This window comes from Poecilia reticulata, linkage group LG8 (assembly GCF_000633615.1).
Source record: "Poecilia reticulata strain Guanapo linkage group LG8, Guppy_female_1.0+MT, whole genome shotgun sequence".
NCBI classification, from domain to species: domain Eukaryota; kingdom Metazoa; phylum Chordata; class Actinopteri; order Cyprinodontiformes; family Poeciliidae; genus Poecilia; species Poecilia reticulata.
Genome location: NC_024338.1, coordinates 3,938,969 through 3,949,148, shown reverse-complemented (window position 1 = coordinate 3,949,148; position 10,180 = coordinate 3,938,969). Strand labels below are relative to the sequence as shown.

General features: G+C 37.1%; 1 protein-coding gene across 1 annotated transcript in view; it reads left to right on the top strand.

Annotated features, from left to right (window-relative positions):
* lepr (leptin receptor) overlaps nucleotides 1-10,180 on the top strand; it is a 28,339-nt gene that overhangs the window by 2,169 nt on the left and 15,990 nt on the right. Inside the window, exons 3-12 of the mRNA XM_017306095.1 lie at nucleotides 972-1,098; nucleotides 1,503-1,681; nucleotides 4,976-5,136; nucleotides 5,210-5,351; nucleotides 6,952-7,112; nucleotides 7,252-7,351; nucleotides 7,750-7,849; nucleotides 8,394-8,608; nucleotides 9,224-9,369; nucleotides 10,054-10,175. Coding sequence (XP_017161584.1) covers nucleotides 972-1,098; nucleotides 1,503-1,681; nucleotides 4,976-5,136; nucleotides 5,210-5,351; nucleotides 6,952-7,112; nucleotides 7,252-7,351; nucleotides 7,750-7,849; nucleotides 8,394-8,608; nucleotides 9,224-9,369; nucleotides 10,054-10,175 — 1,453 coding nt within the window. The remainder of the gene's footprint in view (nucleotides 1-971; nucleotides 1,099-1,502; nucleotides 1,682-4,975; nucleotides 5,137-5,209; nucleotides 5,352-6,951; nucleotides 7,113-7,251; nucleotides 7,352-7,749; nucleotides 7,850-8,393; nucleotides 8,609-9,223; nucleotides 9,370-10,053; nucleotides 10,176-10,180) is intronic.

Below are 10,180 nucleotides of genomic sequence, written 5' to 3'. Positions count from 1 at the left end.
AAATAAATAAATTTACACTGCAAGCACTGTTTGATTGCTTGCAGCATAGAGGAGATAGGAAGGTTCAGTGAGTTTACACAGGAGACAGGAATCCATTCAGTTGAGTCATAATTATGAAATACTCAGCTCATTTYGCACATGTGGTGGTGRAGAARYTTGTGGGTTTTCTTCAAATCAATCTGTACARAGCTGTGATGCACAAGAGCTCGGAGTTTAATGGCGRACAATTAAAGCCRCTCATTGTGTGTCTAACTGCTTCCTCAGACCCGTAAACAGTCTGGGCTTAACAGCTGATCTGACACACCAGGAACATGGATCACCGGAGAGGATTTACCAGGAGTCAAGATCCCATGTTTACGTCTAGACAGTAATAAAATCTCAGACGTGATCAATGTTACAGCTGGTTAAAAGTTGAACRTTCCCRTCTATGTTTCTTGGAGAATGTAGATCCTTTCCAATGTTTCCARATCCTGCATGTTTAATAACGGAGGTTAAAAGCTGAAAAGAAAAACATTTCTGTGTTCCGGCATGTCTTGACATCTCTTTGCTTTTAAGCACTTCATTCAAAGGAGTTGACTTTATCTTAGTTACAATGTCAGTGTCCCAACTGCACTAGATGAAAGACTTGTACTTACATTTAGTGTGAGAAAAGACCCATATTTATATCTAAATTTCAAGATGCATTGCAAATTGGACAAATACACCAATTTTTATCAGGATAGAATTACTATGTACAGCTTGTTATTGTAAATGTGCAAATATTTTTGGCTTAAAATCAGTCAAAACATCATAGTATTGAGTCACCACCTCTTTGATATTTGCTGGATCTGTAATTATCATTCAGCCGGCAACAAGTTATTTAACCTCAGCTGGTACGTTGAGTAGCTTCTCATTTCTTCTCTGATTTCCACATCTGAGACCTTCAGCTGCAAGTCCCAAAGGGGTAATATGCAAATGTGGTTTCTTGTCAGGCACCTGTTTGGACGTTCTGTGCAGATTTGATGAATCCTGGTCAAATTTAACTTGTGATCTTAAGTCCAGTGGCCTGTCATCTGGTTTAATGAAACCCATTCGTACGGCTGTCAGCCTCCAGAAGATGTAAGTATAAACTTGTGTTCTGGTTTTTGAAAGTGCCTGAATGTGTACTTGTTTGTTGTGGTTGAGTGTTTCCTGACTGCTCACAGCTGTTTACTTTGGTCAATGGTGGGGAAGATGTGAGGTATAACACTGGTTTCAGGCTTCCATAGTGGCAAGAACACAGAAACTAAATCACCGCAGTTAAGCAACCTCATACAGCGTGGAATATGATGCACAGCTGAGAAGAGTGCAATTTTTCATTTTTAGAACATTTCAAATTATTCACAGCAAGGAAATTTTTTTATAGTCCTTTCAACAGTAACTTTTTTTTTCACGTGTTTGCAGGCTTACGAGAACATTTAGTTTGTGACACGTTCAACATCTTTGATCAAAGTCCTTATAATAAAATTTGCTCCTCTCTCCAGCTCTCCGGAAAACGACACAGATCACCATGCGTCTGAACATCAGGTTGTGTGTGATGCAGAGGATTCACTTATGTGCTCAATTCATCTCAATTCAACAAGAATCTCTGCCGTTTGGCTAACGGTCAACGTCTCCAATGTTTTGGCTCCACCGGTTTTGCTGAGAATTTCTCCCAGATCTGGTAAGAAAGAACGATACAAAAAATGTGTTGTATCATTTGTTTGACAGAAAAATGTTATTTAACTAATACTACTTTAGATCCAGTGAATGGGATAAGTWAAATTTTTTTGAATCGGTAAACAAATTGATACACTAAACCTCATCAATGAGGTAAACATTATGACCCTTAGCTTAATATTTCGATAGTCCATTGTTTTGCTGCCAGAATAGCACCAACTCATCAATGGATGGACTCCACTTCTTTGGCATTTTGGGCCAAAGAGCCGCAAATGAGCCGCAGCTATTTTTTCTTGCTTCTAACACGTCAACTTTGAAAACAAAAACAATCAATCAGGCTTAAGTTCTTCCACCTGAAGGAGGGATAATCAGTGTTATTCACAGTAAAGTTTCAGGGACTTCAGAAGACGATAAAAAGCCTCGGTGATCTAAGTATGTGGATTCTGTATTTTATTTCTTTACCACTTAGCCATGCATCATAAATACTAGTTTTAATCAAGGGGAGCTGCACAGTGCTTGTATATTTGTCTAACCTGACAATTGCAAAATTTGAATTACTTCACCAATTGGTAATTATTAAGGTTTTCACAGGACTTATTTTATCTGAAGGGGTTGATGTACTGAATAGACTCTTTGTATAATGGATGAGTTGAGAAATCGTGCCTTGAAGCAGAAGCTTACTTAAAAACTAAAGCTCATTCTTGCTATTTTGAATGTAAAACCATGTTTCTTTATGTTCATTACTGTAAAGGATCAAAGCAGGATGTTCCCAGCAATGATCCTTTTTCAAAGGTCAAGAGCTTCGAGGTTATGTTCCGAGCTTAAACCTTCTGTGTTTGGACTGCTGATGTTTTTTCTTGTGGAGCATTCACCCTATACTCACTGAATCTGGACAGATAAAGTTGCAGGCGTGAATGGAATACAGCTTAGAGCTGCCTGGTGATAGTGATAGTGATAGTGATGGTGATGGGCATTTTCAGGTGCATGGCCACAATGAAGCGGTGAGATCTACACAGTGATAAACAAAAACTTAACATGCACTGTTTGTTCAAGCAGTCAGCTTCAATTTTATATATATTGAATTACTTATATATATGTAGATCTGTCTGTCTGTCTGTCTGTCTGTCTGTCTGTCTGTCTGTCTGTCTGTGTCTTTATTTAATTATTTTGATAAACCAAAATTGTGCACTTTTGTTAAACCTGACATACCATTGACTAAAGCATCAAGTCTTAGTTCAACATTCAACCACCTTATAGGTAGTTGATGCACCAAACACTAATTCAGTCTGGACTGAATATCACAATATTCATCTTTCTACTTTATAACTTAAGTATTTGCAGCTGCAGTAAACTAGATTGAGAATTAAAACAATCTGGATGTCTATCCACCCTGGTGCTGGTGTCTATCTCAATCTGGATATCTTTATCTATAAAAAGAAAAATGGCATGTCTATATGTTTTTTAATAAATTGGGCTTTCAGTATTGCATAATGCATGTTTTGCTAATGTTTTGCAGATCTATTGCTGGTATGTGTATTTTATTGCCTCTGTGATATTTGACTACGTCTTCTCATTGTCTGTGACAATTCTTTTCTTCAGCTTTCTAATAAATATCACTTGATTAAATTGCAGAAAATTACCATCAGTAAACAAAACACATTTCTCACTCCCACCATTTTACCACTTTTGTTTTTATCAACATGCCCTCTGCTGAAAACCTCCATCATGCCTTATAAATATATGTGTAATGTTGTCATGGAAACAAATGCTTAGCTTAGGCCTGTGCGTGAGTGATTTTTTTTTCCCTGTGCCTTATGAAAAGCCTGTTGAATTACCTATTACTACAGCAGAATAAATGAGACAAACATCTGCTGCCTGGCACAAGCATTAAGATTATTAGAATATGAGGGACAAAGAAATATTTAAGTCTCATGTGGCAATAATAAGGCAATAATATCACATGATTGCATGTAAAAATGAACATGTTGGGTGAAAAAGGGCTTTCCCATCACTAATGTTTGACTTGTCTGGAGAAGACACATTAGTTATGTGTTAAGCTCAAGGTCCATGTCGATATACAGTGAGTTTCAAATGTGTAAACACCTAGCAACCATTTATTGCTAGGTTTTTGTGATGTGAAACATTTTCTACTATGAATGTGACAAATATATTTTATAATCAACTAAATATTTATTTAAAAAGATGGGGAAAAAACAAATGGAAATGAAATAAATTGTATTTTTTTGTGATAGTTTATCTAACCAGCAAATATACACAGTGAAAAATAGTTTTGGCTTTGAATAGGATCATATGTGATTATGTGTTTAWATGTCTTTAGTAGCAAAGTGTCTGAAATATGTTGATTTAAATGTAATTGATATTGTCAATGCAGTATTCAGCAATGGTTTTCTGTTGAATATTTTAATATTTTTGATGTTGTGCACGTCTGCTCTGTGTGACTATGAGATTTCTATTTATTATTTACGCAGAACTGTGAGTGTGGAAATACGAGGCACTTGTTGTTCTCCAAATTCCAACCTAACCTTTGAATAATGTGATGCTGAATTATTCGGCCTCATTATTTTGTTTATTCAAAGCACTGTGTTTAGCGTGCRTGCKCTCATTTTTAAATGCTAAAAGATAATAGCMAGTATTTCCTGTTAGTACASCAGCATAGGATACTGCCAGCATTTTTGGTTGGATTTCAAGACAGCACTAYTTTGACTTTTTATCTAGCCCTACATAACTGTACATGAACATTTAAATATTTGAATTTATGCAAAGTTCATCAAGCCTTGCATAAAACATATTTGTATTCCTTCAACATTATTGTTRTCTAGGCTTATGACTTTTTCTTTATATTTACATTTTCAGAACCATCTTTTAACTAAGCATAATTAACTGTAACCTASATTACTTAAATTTTAGATAAARCGACATTCTTTACAGATGCTTTCATCTTTATTTTCCAAGGACTGCTTTTACTACAAATAAGATATTTTTCACTGCTCATGAATAACCATAAACACCTGTAATTAGTAGAGATTATTCAGTGTTTTTATACTTTATTCTACTTTTCAAATCTTAAAAGAAAATTGAATGCTCTTGTTCTTTTTTCTATATTGTCAAATATAATTTTAAATGTAATTTGGCAACAATTATGACATCTTTGCACAGATACTCTTTCATAGAGTGTTCAACATTATGTTCTTTTTATTTATTTATTTATTTATTTATTTATTTATTTATTTATTTATTTATTTATTTATTTATTTTTATTTATTTATTTATTTTACAGTGAAACCAAGTCCTCCATTCAACCTGTCACACTCTCAGACTGTGGAGGGAGATCTTATTCTCAGCTGGAAAGAGCCATTAGACTTTAGTGATAATTTGTTGGCCTATGAAATCCGATATTCCCACGAAAATACCAACAAGAACACCCATAAAAACTGGCAGGTGGGTAGTCGTTTRGTGAAATCTAGTTTTACATGGATGTATATCCATGATCATCCTCTCTACTTTTTTCCAGGTGGTGTCTGCACTTGAAAAGCCCAATGTGTCACTGGATTTGAAACCCTTACTGAAGTACACCATCCAGGTTCGCTGCACCACGCAAACTCAGCCTGAGCTGTGGAGCGACTGGAGCGACCCCTACTATATCACCCTGAACAGTGAGCAGTGAAATATTTTTTTCTTTAAGCATTCATACTCCTTGAACTTTTTGAGTTATGTTGGAACCAAAACTAGTAATTCTGACTATTGGGCTCTGAAATGCCTGCGCTCATTTATTATGTAATTTCTGAACTATTGATTATTACCTGGAGCATTTTAAGAAAGATTTAAATCATTCAGAAGCATTTGACAGTATRATGCACTCTMTGTCATGTATATTAGATCTATCTTGGCATTTGTATTTATGTTGCATCAATGTTGCGGTGCACATACCTGGTTGWTGTTGTGCAATCARTTGAATTACTGCAAGTGGAGACAGTAAGTAAAATGGTGAATGCAACTGTTTAACTCAATGGGTCAAGAGCCATAAACATAAAACACACCAGTACTGCATACGTTTTAACTACAGAAAAACTACTGCCTTGTGCTTCAGTGCAGTAAATGAACCTGATTCATGTAGACACAGAACTCTATGCACCCTATGCTGAGTTGCTGTGCAACAGAGTTATGCTTTGCATCATTATTTCATGTTTACTGCCACTCGGCTCAACAAATGTTTGACAAGACTTAAAGAACATCAACACACAAACAACAGGTGTTTCATGCAAATCATAAGTCTCATTCAGTACAAAACAGAAGTCTGACAATGTGATGTCAGATCAGTATCAGTTGCCTACAGAACAACAACCACAGGCAGGTGTGGCAGGGAATCCAGTACTTCACCAATTACCAGGCCAACCTAGCAGCTGCAGCCTGCCTAGGCTGAACATCTTCTTTAACTTTTTCTGAGAAAAAGCTAACAAAGGCTACACAACATTGAACAACCCACAGCAACAGGACCCTCGTTGTAGAAGAGCATGAGATGAGGTCTACTTTGAAGACCATGTCAGTGGTCTTCAAAGTAGACCATTGACATAGCCTACATTGCCAATGGCCTACATTTCAGGCATTAATAATGTCTGAAATGTCCCTTACCTACACTGATCCCTTACCTAAGAAACTAAACATTTCTGGATTCAACGACTACATTTCAGAGGCGATGAAGTGTTTTAAAAAACTGGTCTGGGATCGTATTACAGCAAGTCCTCCCCAAACTCTGTTCATCCTTACTACAACGACGAGAGAAGCTCAGTTTATTCCCACTAGAACCACTGACCGACAGAAGATATGAGCTCTTTTGTTATCAACTGGATGTAACTGAATCTCATGCATTTGGAGTTAATTTGACCCTTTACCTTTCTTATAAAGTGTCCTGACATTTGTCAAAAGTTCTCTGGGGTGATGTGGTGGCACAGGGGTTAAGCACAACACACATATGGAGGCCTTAGTTCTTGACGTGGTTGTTGGAGGTTTGATTCCTGGCCTGGTGTCCATTGCCGCATGTCTTCCCCCTTCTCTCATTAGCCACTTTCCTGTCAATCCACTATCAAATACAGGCCACTAAAGCCAATAAAACCTTTGAATAAAAGTTCTCTAACTTATCTAGTTCTTGAATTCACCAATTAATTCTTATTGCATCTTGTATTAGTTCACATTTTCAGGGCAAAATTACTTGTATAAAAAGCTTAAAATATATTTCACATGTTTCCCTGTGTGCAGAGGTGAGCTACATCCCTCAAAAGGTAGTGGCACGAGCCGGTGATAATGTAACGGTTTATTGTGTGCTAAACGGCCAGAGCGCCAACGCAAATACGGCCATGTGGTCCCTCAACCGAAGGGAGCCGCTTGATCCCAGTTTGTATCATCCTGTCAACCAGCGGGTAAGAAAAAGTACTCTGTATCAAATTCTTTAAGGGTTGGATTTATTTATCTGTTTTTTACTATTTAGACAACACAGTCTAGACATGACGTGTATCTCTCTGGACATGTATTGTTTTACATATTTAAAATCTAACATAGGTCAGCCAGATCACATTCACAGCTTCAGAGACTGGGTTGTCTGACCTGCTGACCTGCACACAGGAGTGGAATATTCCTTATAGCAAGATCTATGTGGAAGGTGAGTTTTGTTACCSCAATAAAAAGCTGAACTGAATTATATTGACTTATTCTACCCTAWATCATGGGTTTCTTGTTCCAGTCTTCAAAAAGTTAGGGTTAATGTCCTGCCACCTTTAGATGTGTCTCTGCTCCAGTACAGCTGACTTAAATGGTCCTTCTCATCATGTGATAAAGTTCACAGAGGTCTGCTAATGAAACAACATTTGATTCAGATGTTTAACCAGAGAAAGAACTGAAACATGCAGGATAGARGCCCTTAAGGACTGACTTTGGACACTAATAACTAGAAGGCAGTGATCTACTGAAGCACAAGGAAAGCATTTGGTAGTTGTACAACCTAATTAATCTAATTGCAGCACTTTTGTCTGTGAATTAATCTGCTATTGTGTGTTTCAGGAGGATTCATCAGCATYACGTGTGTAACCAACGGTGACATTGACACTATGACCTGCAGATGGGAGAATAAAGAGTGGGAAATAGTCAAATTGCGGTCCAAGTACTGATGCATTTTAAAACACTCCATGACCTCTGCAGTGACCTTTGTTTTTACAAGTGGCAGTGGTGGACAGAGGCGGTCCTAACCTGTTTGGCACCCTAGTTGTTGATCCACCACCACATGTGGAATAAATAGTCTAATTGGAATCAGACTATTTCTAGCACAAAATTTTTATCCCATGCAAATATGTTATTATTTTACTTTGGAATTTCTTGCAAAAAATTTAAGCGTAAAATTCAACCTTTAAAAGTTCACATTTCAAATTCGCCTGCAAATGAGGTGACCTTCTCATGATACAAGCCAGCAGAGAGAGAGAGGCTTTTAATCTGTCAAATTACAATCCATTCATCATGCCACATTTAGCTGGTTAGCACAGCTAACTGTTAACAGTCACACCTCTGGYGCATCGCGCTGGTGTCACTTACAGTCCATCTTGCTGCTCTTGTACTAATAAAGTTTGCTTAGAAACAAAATCAAATCACTAGGCTGCATAAAATAAAGTCAAGTCTTATTTCTCTGTTGTGTGTCTTTGTTTATGGCACAGGAGTGCYGAGATGTCATGTGACGAGATGGAGGAAAGGGTGAGAGGTGGCGAGGACGTTGGTGAGATGGGACATGAATGCATGCCAATCAAAACTACAGAGAAATTCTGCACGTTCCACCCTTTGAAGATGAATTGCTACAAACTGTGGCTTGAATTGCATACCCGCCTAGGTGTCATCAGGTGCAAACCTGTCTATGTGTCACCCATAAATCATGGTAAGGGAGAAGTGTTGTAAAGGCCTATTCAATATCATTGTAAAGTTGTGAGCTTGTAATAATGAAATATTTTACATCATCACAACATTTTAGTTATATTTTAGAATAACATTTTCTAAGTTTAGTTTTTTTGGATTATGTGGAATGATAAAACACTAAAACACAAACCGTTACAGCAGTTTGCTCTCGGCAACAAATTGCCAAACCAGCAAAAAGGAGGAGTTGAATATGAAACACACCCATCCTTGCATGTATCCCTCCCTSCCTGGACTTGACATTTTTCCTAATTTAAAGCCTGACTACTGCCTCACATTGATGGTGAACTTTTGCCATCAGTGCCTRCTAAATTGGCAAATTAAAATTATTAAGCACTTAAAAATTTTAAATATAGAGAAGCTTGACATTTTGACATGAAAAATATGAATGAGCTATAAAATTTCCATTGTAAAATTATCATAAATAGCTTAATGGTTTTACATTTTAACTTTGATTTTATGCAAAGTTGGTTTTATTTGATACCTTGTTCTGCTTATCCTACAATATAAATTTCTGATATTTTTTTTTTCAGTTTTACAAGATTGAGTATCTGTGTGCTTCTTCCCACTCGATCTGCAGTAAAACCTTACCCTCCCACTGATGTGACGGCGGTGAGCCGGAGCAGTGGGATCCTGAGGGTATCTTGGAAACCGCCTTCTCTGCCGGTCGAAGGCCTGCAGTGTCAGTTTCGKTACTACTTACTCGGTGTTTTAGAGAAATGGAAGGTGAGCTTCTCATRCTGTTTCACCAACAAAACCTTTGCGTAATATTTAATATGGTGTCTTGTTTACAGTTCTTCAAAATGTATTATTATTAAAGACAAATATGGTTAGAGACACCTGATTGGAAAAAGCTTGTTACCATTTTTTTTGCTGTGGAAGCAAATTTTAGATCCAACCAATAATTTTAAAGCTGGAAAAAAAATGTATTAAATAATCCCAAAATTTCATCAGATGACAAAGCATAATGCTTTGGCGTTCTTCAGTTATTTGTCACCATCATTTTGATGAAACCTCTTTCCAGTTAAGTGATTGAAAATTCTTCCTGGAAATTGGACACATGCCATGAATTGTGCTCTCTTCCTGATTTACACTCATTTCCTCTCATACCTTTGGGAAACAGAAAGAGTACGTAGACAGAAGAACCAGATGACAACTTTCAATTGAAAATTTCATTCCTAAGACCAGAGCAGCTAAAGCAATTATGTTTTGTTTGTCCAGCAGTCAGTCTGCAGGCTTACAGCCCAGAAAGACATGATGGATCTTTGTGGGAATGTACAAAAATCCTTTTGGTACTGATTTGTATAACCTGATATAAATTTTATCAATGAGCAAGCACCTTTTCCAGTTGTTAGTAATGTTTCTGGTTTTCCCCTATGAAAAAAAAAATATTTATATAAATCTGTGCAGTTTGAGAAGCCTGTGTGGGTTCCCTGGGCCGAGGTTGAGGTACCAGACATGTGCCAGATCTACGTGGTTCAAGTACGCTGCATGCACACCAGTGGGATCGGATACTGGAGTGAATGGAGTGAGTCTG